The sequence below is a fragment of the Pseudopipra pipra genome, chromosome 4 (genome assembly GCF_036250125.1).
Source record: "Pseudopipra pipra isolate bDixPip1 chromosome 4, bDixPip1.hap1, whole genome shotgun sequence".
Lineage (NCBI taxonomy): Eukaryota > Metazoa > Chordata > Aves > Passeriformes > Pipridae > Pseudopipra > Pseudopipra pipra.
In genome coordinates, this window is record NC_087552.1 from 46347209 (window position 1) to 46364268 (window position 17060).

General features: G+C 37.3%; 1 protein-coding gene across 8 annotated transcripts in view; it reads right to left on the minus strand.

Annotated features, from left to right (window-relative positions):
• The window catches only part of TUSC3 (tumor suppressor candidate 3), a 231598-nt gene extending 227230 nt beyond the window's left edge, over positions 1 to 4368 (minus strand). For 6 of the 8 annotated variants that reach the window (XM_064652783.1, XM_064652781.1, XM_064652785.1 and 3 more), the window contains exon 1: positions 4219 to 4367. In XM_064652783.1, the coding sequence (XP_064508853.1) occupies positions 4219 to 4341 (123 nt within the window). In that variant the 5' untranslated portion in view covers positions 4342 to 4367. Of the gene's footprint in view, positions 1 to 456; positions 515 to 4218 lie in introns of those variants that run through there. The other 2 variants (XM_064652784.1, XM_064652786.1) reach the window with 2 other exon arrangements.
• Positions 4369 to 17060: the final 12692 nt, after the last annotated feature.

Here is a 17060-nt window from a genome sequence, read left to right on the forward strand (position 1 = left end):
ATCACATTTAATACTTTAAGCCTTAAAAAATACACAGTTGCTTCTATTAGTAAGAAAAAAAAAACCAGGAAAAACTGTCAAATGCTACCTTTAATCATTCTCCAAGTTGAGAAGACTCTGCATCAAAGAATAATCTGTTCTTTATGGTCATGATAAGGACAAGAAATACAGTCTCATAGATGTGGGTATTGAACACTCATAGATTTAGACTAGATCTTTGGGTGAGGGAGGGGGGAAGAAAGCCAGGAGCTGTACAGCTACCCTAAAGGCTCCTAAGGGCACATCAGATACAAATTTTTCAGGAATAATAAAAGCATGGCTGAGCTTTGGGATGAACTTTTAGATTGCCCTTCCAAGGAAATAAGAGAGGGAGAAAAAGGTAAAGAACCATTACAGATACATGAGTCTTGACGTCCTTTAAAAATACTCAGGGTAAACCAAAATATCACAACTTACCAAAAGAAAAATAGTTATTCCCATTGCATATCAGTAGTTTAACTAAGCTTCTGAATCATCCACCTGAAAGCTCAAAAATAAACATTACCCTCTATGAGAAATATTTCAACATTCAAACCCAATGTTCTCCATGTTTCAGTCACAAAAATTGCATAATAAAAAGCCACGCAGTATATTTCAAAGTGAATTATTCTGACTCCTTTCATTTTTTTAACAGTTTAATCTACTTCAAATTTGTATAAGATATATAAAAAGTATCAAAAGGATTTAGAATATGCCTTACAGAAAATGCATCTATGTCAATACAAATATATTATCTCAAATGCTGTGGAAACAGTCAATTTTTTTTTTCTCCCACTATGCATACAGTTTCCAAGAGAAAAGTCCTTCTTCAGTTTCTTGTTGCTACTTCATAATCAGGAACTTTTTTTTACTTTTCTTTAAATAAAGCAGGCTTTTCAAATCTAGTGAGCCATGGGAGAAACTAATTTCCAAATCAGAAGTCTAATGTTTTCTATTTATCTCAGTTGTGAAGGATGTCATGAGTGTCCACAATACAGAAAAGGATAGAGCAGGATTAAAGCAAAGCAATAGGAATGTTTGTGTGTTTACATATTTGTGCAGTCATTCTAAAAACAATTTCCATTAAACCACATGACTATTTACTAATTCAAATCTATTTTTCAAGTAGTTCTATAAATTCTTGCAGATTTAATCAAATTTAAGACCAACCTTAGTACGTTTCAGTAATTTGCCTGAGAAGAAAGTTTCTTTAGTTATATTAAGAATATTTTACTGTATAGGATAATGTATTTTAGTAATTTAAGAACTTGCATATTTTCTAATACAGCTATAACATAGTATTTCACAATCAACACAAAGTTTTACCAATGTTTTCATGTTTCCCCATTCATCTTTCTCTGCTAGCAATAAGTCAACAAAGATACAACGAAGCCCATAGGAAAGAGGAAACTGACATGTCATTTGGGTTTCTCTCACGGGATACACATTTTAACCACACTACATTAACTGACCTCTTGCAGTGTTCACTCTGAAACCATTCACTGTGTTCAACCACTTTTCCAACTTCCAATAAAAACTACAGCAATCTTACCAGTCTTTGTATAAAACCTAAGCCTCACTTTACAAAGCTAACCTCAATCACCTTTACCTTTTACCACTGTGCTTCCAGACAGTAATGTGAACAGGAACCTCCCGGAGCACAAGATCATGTATGTGCTCTTTCAATTCACAAAATTTTTCTCAGAACAATTGTAAAATGTTATTTCCAAACTACTCACGGTAAGAAAGTTCAAGTTTCATTTTGCACATACAGATCTTTTTCCCACCATATATACTGGGCAAACTACTACAGCTTTTAACATGAGGTTAGCAGGGCAAGAAAAGGAGTCAGACTTTAGCTCTTCCATATACAACACAAACACATACAAAGCAATATTCATATTATACATACAATGTATAAAACCCTGAAAAACACTGTTACACTTTAAGCTTGCATGTAAAGTGAGGAAGCATTTACAGTGTTGCACTAGTTTCTCTAAAGATGCAGTCACAGCATACTATGTCTACATAAAGCCAGCAGTTTGTCTGTATGAGCTGTCCCTTGCATTAAATAAAAGTATTAAAAAGGAATGAAAAATGGCAATAAAAATATGCAGAAAACTTGGATGTATTAGTTTAAATCAGCTAAAAAGGAAAACTGAACAACAAGCTTTACAGACGAGAAATATCAGCTTGAACTGTAAGACCAAATAGCTGAAAAAAAAAACCCCAAACATTTCCATCCCTTTATGTACCACCTCTGCCATAGCATTGGGAAACTTTCTATAAAGTAATTGTAGATGTCCATTTTAATTTACCATTATTTACTTGTTAGAAAAGGATTCCATTTAAAAAAGAAAGATTATTTCAGCTATCTTGGTAGCACAGCTGGCACTCCACATGAAAGTGTCAACAAAAGTTGCAATGCCAGCACATCACAGCAAGAGAGAATCAAGAGCATCAAACATTAAACACATTTTATTAAGAAAACCTAATAAGTTAAAGTTTTGAAAAGAAGTTAATTATAGCAGCAGAAGGGCAACACATTTACTGCTTACTCTTTCCAGAAAGAGGGGAAAAGACAACGCCTAGAGTGAAGGTATTAATTTTTTTACAGTGACACCCAAGGGATTTATTTTCATGATCAGATTATTACTTAACTTGGTAATATGACAGTCAGTCCACTATTTAGATACTTAATAGTATCTAAATTATTAGATAATTCTAATTATCTAAGATTCTTATTAAGAATCTTACACTAAGTTTGGCCTTTTAGAATTGCAGAATATCATGGGAAGGGACACTGAGTTCAACTCCCAGCTCCACACAGGGCAAGATAAAAGTTAAACCATATACCCAAGAATGTTGTCCAAATGCTTCTTGAACACCAATAGGCTTGGGGCAATGACCACTTCCATGGGTACCTTGTTCCAGCGCCCAACCAGCCCCTCATTAAGAACCATTTTCTAATATCAAATCTGAACTTCCCCTGAGACAGATTTAAGTCATTCCTTCCACTTCTGTTACTGGACATCAGCAGGAAGACATTGGCCTTTCCCTCTTTGCTCACCCTTGTTTCATTTGTTTGGCCCATAAGCCTTAATAACCTACACAGTTCTTTAAAGAAAAACAGAAATGTTGACCGTCCTTCTCTTTGTCTGAGACACTAGTTCAAAGAAAGCATCAGCTATAAAAATTTTTCTTTCCCTCTCCTCTACCACCACAAAGCCCAAGTCCTCCCACAACACTAACCACCGGTTCAAAAAAAAAAAAAAAGAAAAAATCAAAAATTATAAAACTCCACAGTTTGGTTAAAAGTTATCTCCTCCCAAAAATGAAATTACACTGAAACTACAAAGAGACTCTACCAGGTGGCCTAGCACTGGGTATGTGAAAACCTGGCCTGAAATAGACAGCAAGCTAGAAGAGAAGTCCAGCAAGCTCTAGTAGCACTGAAACCTAAAAGAGGCAAATATATGCATTACAAGTTTACACATTTCCCTATTTAAATACAAAAGCTTCTAGAAATAAAACTGTTGATTCTGAAACGGAATTAAAATCGCTTCTTCCTACACACCTCTCCCAGAGAACACCTTCAAAGGATTACCAGCACCTACACCTTCCACACACACACCTGATTCCATCGCCTCCATGTTATTTATTAACGTTGGGCATTTCTTTCAGTTGGCACCACAAACACGGGGTTTAACTTCGATGTCCCCCGGGCTCGCCGCAGACCTGCGCTCCTGGCCCCGGCTCTCAGCCCAGGCCCCCTGGGCCCACGGCGGCGGGCACCCAGCCCAGCGCAGCCCAGCCCAGCGCAGCCGCGGCCAGGACGGCGGCCCTTGCCGCCCTCTGCTCGGAACCAGGGCGGCCCACGACACCGCAGGGCACCGGCTGGGCAGGGGCAGAGCGCGGGGCACGGCGGTCCCGGCGCTGCGCCCCAGTCGCGGCGGGCGGCGCTGGCTCCCGCTGCCCTGGAGAAGCCGCTGCCGCCGGCCATCCCCTCCCGCGGCACGGCAGGGTCGGCACATCCCGGCGCCCGCCGCCCCGCTCGGGGCTGCCAGGGGAGAGGGGCCGGCGGGGCGGGCGGAGCGCGGGGACGCCGGACGGGAGGGGACAGGGGGACTCCCGAGCGGGAGGCAGCGCGACTGGGCACATCCAGCCGGGCGCGATGGCGAAAGAAGCGAACGTCTCTACCTCCTTCTTTTTCTGTCCTCCCCCGAGCTGTCCGCAGAGCAGCAGCAGCAGCAACAGGAGGAGGGGGAGGCAGCCCCCGGCCGGCAGGAGCGGCCGCTGCGGTGCCCCCGCGCCCAGCGCCATGTTCCGCCCCCGCCGGCGACACCTGCGGCACCGCGGACGCCGCCGCCGCGCTCATTGGGCCTGCGCTCGGCCAATCGCAGCGCCCCGCGGCGCGGCGGCGCCTGGGAAATGTAGTTCGGGGCGGGTGCGCTCCCGCGGGGGCTGTGCCGGGGAGGCACAACCTAACCTCCTGCTCCAAATTCCCCGCTACCTAAAGCACTGAGTGCAATCCGAATCACGACAAAAAAAAGCAAAAACAAAGCAAAAATCCCAGACTCTTCTTTCCTAAACGTTTGTGCACATACGCTTTTTAGATTTCACTATACACACACAAAGTTGCCTATGAAGAAAATAATATTAATGCAATATGCTAATACAATTAGTTCGAATTTAATTCCCAGAGCATTAACCATGCAACTTTAATTTGATATTCTCATTCATGATACACAGTCAGTGATTATGTATTTCTTGAAAGTACACACCGTGGTGCATAGGATAGGTAATGTTAAATTAATGAGCATATACTTTTTTTTCCCCCTAGAATTCCAAGCACGCTCCTCGTGCTGCATTAGTTACTTACACACATCTGCCCTGAAAACTCAGAAGTTAGAACTATTCATTTCTTCAGAGATCTTGCTATATCACTCAAAAATTTTATGAACTTTATAATCAAAACACCACAATGAAATAGAAAGCTGAGGCACGAAGAAAGTATTCAAAAGTATCTGTTTATTTTGGGCACAGAATTTCTAGATGGTATTATAATAATATCAGGTACTAATTTGATGATACTGCTGACAACTTAGCACCAAGCAGTTAAAACATTAAATAGGCCATTGTGTTCTCTTGAGGTATATTTGCAACGTGCCTTTCAGAAGTTACACATGCCCATAGGAGTAGTAGGTCATATCCAAATAATCTACAAAATAATAAGTTCAAGAGAGTTCAGACCACCTGTTATCCACATCTATCAGCTTCAGATTATGGTTTGGCAATAATAATCATAAAAGAGTGTGAAATATGGACCCTGCTTCTCAAGTATTTAGGAATGTTGGCTCACCAGCCCTTGACTGTAGACTTTGAGTTCAAATACCAGGGCTTCAATAAGACTTCAAAACAGGTGATGTCCATATGCCTACTTACTTGTTTTAGAGAGAAATCACAGATCCATTCACTCCAGTCCTCAGTTGCCCAAAATTTATGCCGTTCAGTAAATGGCTGCTCCTCATTTGCAAATGGGGAAGGAATGAGTTCAAAAGAAAAAACTGACAACAAAAGGAAATGGAAGAGAAGACAGGACACAGGAGGAGGGTCACATGGGTGAATGAAGTGAATGTAGGAAGGTTAGCTTTGTTTTTACCATATGTCTTCCTACACTTCCGAGATAGTCTATCTTATATGATTTCTATTGGTACAAATGCTTCAACATGACTGTGTCTCAGTATTCCCACTATCAGTACCCCTGCACAGCACTAGCATTAAGTGATTTCTGTAATTAACCCTATGCTTGCTATGCTAGCGACTTCTAAGTAATTTCTGTAATTAACCATATAACAAGCTAAGTGACCTAGTGAACACTGAATGAACATAGTATTGTAGGCCACCCATGGTACCTACCTCCCTGCTGTCCCTCAAAAATGAGGACAAGGTTAGGAAGTGACTAAAAAAATAGAATAAATAAAAACATCCATCATTATATTGGATTGCAGATGTTTCTAACACAGATCTCTGCTCTACAGAGACAGGATATATGTATTGATCATAACTGCGTGTTTCAAAAAATAACTTTTTTTCCTTCTCTTCATTTAGGAGATAAAAATTCAATAGAACCTTTGCATTGGAACAAGAGAGGCATATGTTTGTTAGAGTGATAAGAAATAACATTTCATTAAAAAATCTCAGGCCACTCTTGCTAAATCCAGAAGGTGATTTCATTGCAACCTTGTTTAGAAAACTGTTGGTCTCCTTGTGATCCTAATAAACCATGGCCCTTCATGGACCTTTCGGGCTGTGAAAAGGGCATTAAAATTACTGAGAACATGTAAAGCACTGGGAGCTCTTCATTCCTTAAAAAGACTAAGAAATTTCTTTGGCACAATGCAACTCTAACTGTCAAAATTCTTACATTTATTTAAATCAAAAATCTCCATTTTCTGTCACCTGGAGTCCAGACCTCAAGCAGGAAACAGCAACATAGACAGTATTATTTCTTCTCAGTTCAGAGTTTCATACAGACCAAAACTTTTGTAGCCTGAGTGTTTTTTTTCTAGCTCACTGGATAAAGAGGACCACACAACTGATGCAGTAACTGGGATGTAGCATACAAGTGACCCAGTGAATCTGTAACTGCAAAGCGTTTTCCCATGTGTATGGTACTCTGAGGCTATCTGGAATCTCTGCTGATAGAACCAGCCTCAAAGATTCTATATGCAGGCATAGCTGCTGTATCATGGCAGGTGTGAATATGAACCTGGCAAGGAGGACCTAAAGTGAAAGGAAGACATCCCTTTGTTCTTTCCTCAAGGAATGACAGAGGAAGGAGCATAAGCTGGAAAAAAGTGAAGGGCAGGAGAAGGTAAGATTAATGTGAAGGATTACATGAAATCTGATTGTTTCACATTTGCTGTGTTGCTATTCTTGAGAGTTAGCTCTGCTAAGAGAGTGATGAGGGAGATGAGCATCCTGACCTTAGAAAACAGAACATTTTTGGGTGCTGATGCAAATGCAATGCGAATGACCCTGGGACAACAAGGGAAGTACATTTTGGGTAAGAGTTGTCTAAAGGATCAATAAAGAAAAAAGGTGGCCTATGCATTTCTTGTGAACTTAAATTTTCCTACCAAACATGTTAAATAAGAGTGTTTAAAAGCCACCAGTGAGCTGGAAGACTACCCTTTCTCAGTATCACATGAGCTCTCCTAAGAGGTGATAGAATAACCAGAGAGAAGAGCTGTGGGAGTTGCCTACAAGTGGTTATCAGAGAAAAAAAAATGCAGTGTGAGGCTCAGATAGCAGAGATGGGATGAGTGCAGGAACAGGCAATGGAGTGAGGGTACCTTAAAAAATAACAAATGAAAAGAAGATAAAGTAGTAATCAACTGCTCAACTAGGGGCTCTGGAGACAAGGAAGAAACTTAGCTAGAGAGAGTGAAATGAGGAGATAACATGAACACAACAAGCCAACAGATCACATTAACGCAAATCAGACCTTGCAATCCAGAAACACTTAAACATTTTTAAAGAGTGAAGATCGCCGCATGAGGGGAAAACAGTAGCCAAACAGTTGCCTAGCAGGAAAAAGAGAAGAAAAAAAGTGAGCTATTTAAAAGCATTTTAGTAATGCTTTAAGAATTAGTAATTCATATCTTGCGTACATACTCTGTTAGCTTTCTTTTTCTTGTAATAAGAGTATCCTTTGAATGTTATTTAATTTGTATTCATGAGTGAGGAGATTCAGCTCGCAGAACAAGAAAGTTTAGTATAATCATTCAAAGGTTTGTAAGTGGAACTCAAGTCAGCATTTTTTTCTTTTTAAGTAGTTCCTTAAATTCAAACCTGACCCTTGCTACAGCCAATCAAGTCCTGATTAAAGTCTTGCAGTAGTTAGGCAGCCATATCCATATATATATACATACATATATATATATATGTATATATATATATAAAAGTTACTGCTCTGGTTGTTAGGTATTGTTTTTTCTAGTTTTTAATTGGAAAAAAATTCCACAACCCCACCAATATTTTCTGCAGGAGCATTACAACCTCTAAAACTATGCATTTATTCAGCAGAGGGGTTCTGATTTTTATCAAGCCCATCACTGGAACATTTAGTTACAGTAGCAGCCTGGCCCAACGAGAGAAATGTCATAGTAAGCTGTCCTAGTTAGGACAGCTGAGACCAGTTCATCATTGGATGGGTGTAACCCAAAACTGTGTATTCTATAGCCTTCCATGCCTTTTCCCAGAAACTGTTTTCAATAGACTATTTACACCCTCTGCCCATAAAGCCCATAAAGCCTGACTCCTCAGGCTACAAAGTAGGTGTTAAGAGGCCTGCGATATAGAAGGGTGCCTCCCTGTTCCTCACACCCTTTGTGAAACTCCCCGCCCTGAGGAAAGTACTGAGCATTCCTGCCTGAACTGGAGAATATGTAATCTTGGAGTCTTGGAACTTTTTTTACCACTCGTGGGATCCAGATGAAGATTGCAGATCACCACTCTCAACCAAACTGCAGACCACTACTCTCAACCAGACCGCAGACCACCACTCTTGACTGGACTGCAACCACCACTTTTGACCAGACTGCAACGGCACCCTCACCAACAGGTTTTCCCCCTCTCCCTTTACTTTGGATTCAGGGGGCCAACAAACACCACTCTGTTCATGCCCCAGGGTGCTGGGTTATACATTTGGGTTTTGTGGGTTAAAACCAATTGTTTGTCTGTATAATCGTACTTATTGTATTATTTTATTAAATTGTTATTCTGATTTATAATCTCTCTTTTGGGTTGAGTTCATTTTCCCCTGCTGGTTTACCTTTAAACGGGCACAGAAGCTTATATGCTACAGCTTCATGGAAGAAAGAACTGCATCTGTTAAGTACAACTTAACTGACATGAAATGATATAGTTTGGTCTTTTTGTTAAGCTATAACGAAACATTTTAGGTCTGGACATGCTTATATATTTCCTTCGAACTAATTATGCCAAAATATTTTGAAGTTTTTCATTAAAATTCCAAGGATCTGGAAAAAAAAAGTTAATTTAATTGTGATTTGTGATCAAAATAAATTATGTGTCAGAACTTTCTTCAAAAAAATCAGATTTCTGTTCTAATTCATGTATCTGAAATTCGTAGAGGTAATAGGCATGTAAAGTGATTCATGTTAGCACAATCCTGCTCTTTAGGAGATGAGTGTGATGTGTAGGTTATGATACAGACAAAATGTAAAAGGCAAGAGCAATGAATATTTCTAAGAGAAAATATTACAAACTTCTGGACACAGTTTCTTAAGGACAGTCTTTTACTATTTTTATATGGTCATTTAACAGTCACAAGTCAGAAGCTGTAAACTTTAATGTTGAAGGATGGGTTTACTCTTACTATCAAATGGAAAGATATCTTCTCTTCTGGCTTTCAGCCATCAGCTTTCAGAGAGTTCTTTTTCATTCATAGCCCATTGATCTCTCTCTACCCAATGAGCCACATCACATCCAAGTCTGGTGTGAAGGGTGGTGTACTGGGTTATACTTTTTTTTCTGCTGCTAAAGATGAAGTGTGCAAAACAAAACTTAAGAGTTGCTGGGAGGTGCCTCCCAGAGAGGCACATTGCCATTAATCAATTGCTATCATTAACAGGACTATTACTTCCTATAGATGTGCTTTTCGAGGTACTGAGGCTCTTGGGTTTTGGCATTGCACAGATCTTGATGCATACCATTAAACAAAACCTGCTCATGGCATGGTTGGCAGTAGTGTAGCTGTTGCTGAGTCGCGTTCCGGACTTTTTTCACTCTCCGTAGAGAAGATAAAACTGCCTAGGTACCTGTCAGCCATCCAAACCTACCAGTTTATGGAGTGAACTATTACACTCCTCCTTTTGTTTCATGGGGGAAACAAACAAACAAACACCAGAATGAACACACACACAGAGAAAAACCCCAAACAGCAGGCCAGACTGGTAATACTGAAAATGTCGTCTTAAATTGAAACCACACTAACAATTTTATCATACTATTTTGTTCCCGAACAAGATACCAGTCTCTTCCTTGGGAATACAGTTATAGTACGTGCAACAAAGTGCACTGTGTTTGCTGCTGGAAATAAATTTTATTAGCATGCTTTATATCCCTTATATAAAAGATAAATGCTATGAAACCAGACTGATTACAAAACGTCATACCATCTTCTCTTTGGTATCAATGCAGTGTACTTCTCTCATTCTCTATGCATTTGTGCACCTAAAGACTAATATAGGAAAGGAATTTATGCTATGAATACATATATATTGTCAGATATTTGTCTTCATTGTATTTTGAGTGGATTACATTTATATTGGTTTCTTAGCCTTGTTGAAAGCTTTGTTTTGATTTCGTAGTTTTGGCTACTCTTATTTTAAAAGTTACTTTGACTGTAAGCATTGGTGTATCATCTTTAATATCATAGCAATATTTTTAACCTTGAAGAAAAATTACAGACATATATCAACATTGTGAAAAGCTTAAATTAGAAAAGTGAAAATAAAAACATTTAGAAAAAATATATCAGTTCCCCAATTAACAGCAATATCATTTTCAAATAATAATAACTACTTAAAAATAACTGCAAATTTGTAGAATTTTCCAATTAATTTAAAATTTATATTTTATATTGTCTTTAAGAAGTTTGCATACTCAGTAGCTGAAATCAGTTAGAAGGATGATGAAACTACATACTTTATTTTTGGGTTACCTGCCCAGTTCTTGCTCATGAACATCCATGCAAAAAAGTTTCTTGAAATTTTCCATTGTTGGCAAATAACAGCAGATAAAACTTAGAAACTATGTCAATGGTCACCTGTAATTCTTAAATGAGTGGCACCATAACCCATTTCCCTCTCAAAAGCTACGCTATTTTCTATTAAAACTCAGTTTGGCATTTGATTACTAAAAAAGGATGTGAAATTGTTCGTGCATTTTAATGCTTCACTCCAGAATCAAGACCAAAGTAAGTGCTTGATATGAATTATAGAATATCCTGAGTTGGAAAGGAGTCATGAGGATCATTGAGTCCTGCTCCTGACTCTACACAAAAGCAACCTAGAAGTTCCTAAGAGTGTTGTATGAATGCTTCTTGAACACCAACAGGCATGACATGAATGTCAAAGTGGATTCATGTTATATAATTCTGTTTGAGTCAAATTTTTCTACACTGCTCAAGGATACCAGCTTGTTTAGATAACGTTTTTTGGGATTAGAGGAATCAGTCTTAGAGACTACATATTTTAACTGACAATAGAGAGAGCTTATTTCAGAGTAGATATCAAACTGTTGGTTGAAGATGAGATAAACGAACACTATTCACAGAAATATAATCAATAAATGTAATACTTTGGGTGAATGAATGGAAAGTGGTCTGCATTATGAAATAGAGTTACTACAATTACTTGCCTGAAACCTCTGAATTGCATTTCCTACTGGTGGCCAAGAGTAGGAGCTTTCTCTTGCCACACAAAGTCTGGATTTTGATTTCTGGAAATGCAACTATAAATGTATAGTTGATATAGGATCTGTGAGGAAGACAGGAATATACTGAGGGACAAAGTGCATGAAATTTCTGAAAAATTTATAGTATTAAAAATTTATAGTTCCAGTTTCAATTTTCTTGATTACTGTCATGGTGGATGCTAATTTAGGGATGTGGCACGGCACACCAAGCTCACAAGCCATTTTTACTATGTCTTGAGGATCATCAAAATTCTGGATATGTGAAATACTTACTAGTCTTAGGTATGAATATTTCATTGACAAATGAAAAGAGAGGAGTATGAAAAAAATCCCAAGTCAGGCAGCAGAGGTGGTTATTTCAGTAACAGTCTCTTTTATATGTCTCCCTGTAGAAAGGTTTAAATAAAAATGACACCTTTGAGAATGCTACTTATTTCTTCTCTAGGAAAGTTAGGACAAACATACATCATTTCTGCATCAGTAATGAGTCTTTTTATTGTACAGAATAAAGTTTGATCTGTTCCAATAATAATTGTAATAGAGTACTGAAATGCTGTTAAATGAAGATACTAAATATTTCTGTAAAATACCAGTTCAGATTGTGTATTTTTCACGGAAGAAAAGAATTAATGTTTTATTAGTAAAAATAATATAGTTTAAGCACTACTGAATATTGATTAGTTTACTGTGGATAGTGAAAACTATTTTTAATCAGTAAAGGTGACAAGAATATCAAATGAAACTAAAAATAATTGGTTAGTCTCTCTAAAGAAGCTGTCGAAGAGTTAGTTAACTGCAATAGCATCATTTCAGTTCTAAATTATCTTTTAAGGAACGATATTAAGAGAGAATTAATGTGCATTTTCCCAGGCATACTCTTAGGCGAATGCTGATAGCACACAAAATTTTAATTGCCCTTTATTAGTATTCATCACTTTCAGACTTTTTTTATGTGAGTATAAAAGGTGAAATGATCTCTAGAGAGTGTGCAATGAATCAAAATATGTTGAAGGGCCCTAGACTCAGTTTGTGAGAGATGGCTAGACCATGGATGGATAGGCAATGTATGAAACTCTTTAAGATCAAAAAACCAAAGTTCTTCAACAAGGAAGAAGGAGATTCTGCTCTGTAAAAAACTCCTCTGTGCTGCTTGTTGTTTTAACCAAAACAATAAGCTTAATTAAAACTGTAAGTCCCAGCTCTCAACAGCTCTCCCTACGATCTAGAAAAATCAAGTTATTCTAGTAAGACAAATACAAAACATGATATCTTAGTGTGTTTACCCATCATAACAAAAATAGTTACGCATATTGAACTTTTTGCATATGACGTTTTCAGAGGAAAAGGATTTTCTAAGTTTAACTATCTTAAATATTTTGCCTATTAAAGTAAGCAACAACATAAATATGTAAATGATGTTATTCATCAAGCCTATGAGGATAGTTTTAAACATCAGATATTAAGCTAAGGTAATGGAAAAATTTTTATGACCTATAATAATTAGAGTAAAATATTATAATTTTCTTAATGACTTCTTTTGCATCCCTGTGGATATTTATTCCTCACAGAAACAGTTTTAACCTACTGTGGGTAGAAAATGACACTGAATTTCATAGGGTTCTAACTATTATTGCTTTTAATACTAATGTTCTTGAAAGATCCCATGTTTCAAAGCAATGGTATGCCTGCTAGTTTGCATTTAATATGACAGAGATTTCTGCGGATACCTATTTATTTCCTAAAAAAACCCACCTTATCAATTCCACAGGAGATAGGCCTTAGTCACCCTTCTGAAAGTTATCAGGAGAGATTCTCCAAACAGGAAAACTAGTAAATGATACTGTTGATATGGCAGCTCAGTTCACAGGCTATGAATGTCTCCCACTAGCACTGTTATCATTCTGAAATCATTTTAGTGTTCTTTGAATGCTGCAAGCTATTTAATACTCATACTAAGAAAAAGAGGTTTTCTCCACTGAACAAATCTTTCAAGCTATCATACAGCAGTCTTCTCCCATACATATAGATAAATTTTTAACATTTCATTTACATATATTTTAAAGCCTACCTATATGGCTATATTAGATAAAAGAGAGGAAATAAGGTATCAGAAGCCTACTGGCAATGAGAACAATCTCACTTCCCTCTGCTTCCCCTGCTACTCTCCGAAGACCTGGGACTGAATGGAAAACTTTTCCATGAAGTCCTTCTGTTTCTCTAATGTGAGTTGGATGATATCTTAAAGAATAAAAATAATAGTACCTGTAAGAACTGCCGACCTGCATCTTCCGAACTTTATCACATTAACCAGTACTGCCCTGCCTTACATGAGGACTAACATGCCTCCATAGACTGTGTATATTGAGAGCTTCAAAGACCACTATTGCCAGTTATACATCTCTCATAATTAGCAGGTTAAGACCACCTCTCACCTCACCCTTTCCTCCTCCAGCTTTAATATACTCTCTAACCTCTTGCAGAAAACTCTAAACCATCCACCTCAAACAGCTTTTTATAAACATCACACACGTATCTTACATAATGATTCAGCTGTTACCTGTGGTGCTGTGACTCAAGACCACTGCCAAAGCAGAGTTCAAATGCTTGCATGTTTAAACAAAGTTTGCTAGATGTGATACTTAATGACTTCCAAGTTTTTCTTTAGTGAGCTTCATTACAGCTGCTGCCACTAATAGAATCAGCTTCACAAGATAGGAGGAAATCCTTGTCTTTTTGCAGCTCCGTTCTGTATCCTCTTGCTAAAATAATTTCATTTATATTAATTATTAAATTTGGGCACCATATTCTAACAGTAAGGGAAAGCCAAAAAGAAAAAAAAGAATAATTTTAGAGAACAGTTACAGAATAGAAAACCAGCAATTACATGTGACCCGGGGGTTATATTACTAAATCATATAATATGACCCCATTGCCATGCAATGGCCCTGTAGTGGTTCTCTAACACAATTCTTCTATACATAAGCAAAGAGATATAAAATTGAATTAGAAGAGTACTAATGCTTCTCTATAGCAACTAGTGAGACTAAAATTGGAACATTTTATCTACACAGAGTATCTTCACTTCATGAAAACCAGTTAAAACCAGAATAATGTAGAAAGGTTAATTATTCATGAGATTAATGTGAGCTCTGTTTTATCTTACAGTAAAGACTGAGGAAGTTCAGACTATTTAATTACAAAGAAGAGTAAAGCATAACACGATTGGAGTCAACAGGTATATTTGTAGGGAAAAGACAATAGCTCTTTAAAATATATGGAAAAGACACTAACAAGAACAAGCTATTAGAAATTGAAGTTAGATTCATTCAAAGTGAAGAGCAAAATGCCAACAATGTTAGCAGTCTGCTAACATTCTTTAGATATTTCCTATAACTTGAAATGCCATTCTTGCATAAACACCATAGTACAAGGTTACAGCCTATTTCCGGAGTGATCAAGTGAAATCCAGTGGCCTCTTTCAGACATTTGAAAGCATGTTTTTAGGAGTACTCTTTTCATTTGTAATCTATGCAATATAATAATACAATGTGTTGCCTTTTATTAATGGATATTTTAAGTTTTCTTTTCAAAGCTTTTAACCTTCAAGCTCTGACAAAATGTGCAGCTTAAGAAAAAGCCAATAGTAAAGTGGAAATGATGTCTTTCAGCTCAAGGACCTTTATGGAAAGTAAAATTATTTTCTTGATTTTATTTATAAAAACTGTCTGAAATATTATGATAAAACAAATTACTCTTGACATAAGTGTAATCAGAAACAAGTAAAAAATGTTGATCAAGCAAGAGATGTTGGATCTGCCTTGTTTCACTCAGTTTGTAGTCATAATTTCCTAATATAAGCCTCAGTCTGCAAAACGTCTTAGGTGTATTTGTTCACTAAGAATTACTTAGATGTTTCTTGCCAAGCAATTGAAGTTTATATGTACTGTGGTATAAATGGAATCTAGGGGACAGATTCAGTGATAAAACTAATTTTATTCAGATAATCCAGAACAAACACAACTGCAGGAAGGAAAAACTTCTATTACTCCATTTTCCATAACTCAGTCAATCAAATAATCACAGAATCATAGAACCATTTAGGTTGGAAAATACCCCTAAGATCATAGAGTCCAACCATGAACCTAATACTGCTAAACTCACCACTAAACCATGTCCCTAAATGCCACATCTACACATCTGTTAAATACCTCCAGGGATGGTGACTCAAGTACTACCCTGGGCAGCCTGTTCCAGTGCTTGACAATCCTTTCAGTGAAAAAAAATTTTCCTAATATCTAGACCTCCAGTGGTGCAACTTGAAGCCATTTCCTTTTGTCCTTTTGCTTTTTACTTTGGAGAAGTGACTGCCACCCACCTGGCCACAACCGCGTTTCAGTTACTTGTAGAGAGCAATAAGAGAAAGACTTGAAGTGGTCTGTGTGTCACCAGTCCTACACAATCAGTGTGCTTAAGCTTTTGAGATCTCTGTTCATGATAAAATTAGCACAGACAAAACTAATGTGTTCCACATTTACTGTTTACACTGTGACAATCATTTAATTGATATCAATAGATAAAAGTACTTGAATGCAACACATGTGTCTGAAAACATATGCCTGGTATCAAAATATCTGTAATCTTTTTTTCTGCCTATATAGAAATTCGATTGTGATACATGTAGATATTTGACATCTCAACAGAGTATAAATAAAAAGTCTAATTGCAGAAAAGGTGTGTTGGGATTAAAACCCCAAGAAGACATTATTCTTTAAATGTTCATAGGCTTCAAAACTACTTTTGCACCTAAGGTTTTAGAAGCAGACTGGAATTAGTAAAATACAATCAATATTCTTACAAGCAGGTATCCTCCATCATTCTCTAACAATTTCATTAAAAGATGGGCTATGAATCTTATGTCAACAGATGAGTGTCTCACCATACACTGTGAAACAAATTAATCAGCAAAAATACAGCACTGCAGAACAGTGTTGCAACAACCTTTTGCTATATAAGGAAGGGCTTAATTTTTAAACAAACAACTAATTCTTCATTTCTTGACTGAATTTAAGGTAACTGTCATGTCATATTTGTGTTACCATTATTATGGCAAATGAAAAAAAAATTAAGCTCTTTATTAAGCCAATTAGGGGGTATTCAGAAACATGCAATGTTAGTGCTCTTTAGCTCTGTATTAATATGATGGTTAGTCACAATTTAGGGTTATGTAAGCACAAAAAGGATGGAATCTCTTGAAAAATTAATCCCAGCAGTCTAACTAACCTAATCACCACAAATTATATTCTCTCTCAGTAGTATATTTTTTAGTACACATAGAAATATAAAAATTCTAATTTATAACTAGTAACCTGCTAAATAATCTGTTCTCTATGTTACTGTTCTCTTACCACCTCCTGTATCATGAAATGTATTAATATTTGTTGACCTTTTTGGTCAATTTTCTTTGAAAAGAGACTTGTGAGAGCCAAGTCAGCATTGTAGTGTAAGAACATATTCAGACTACAAATGTGAATCAT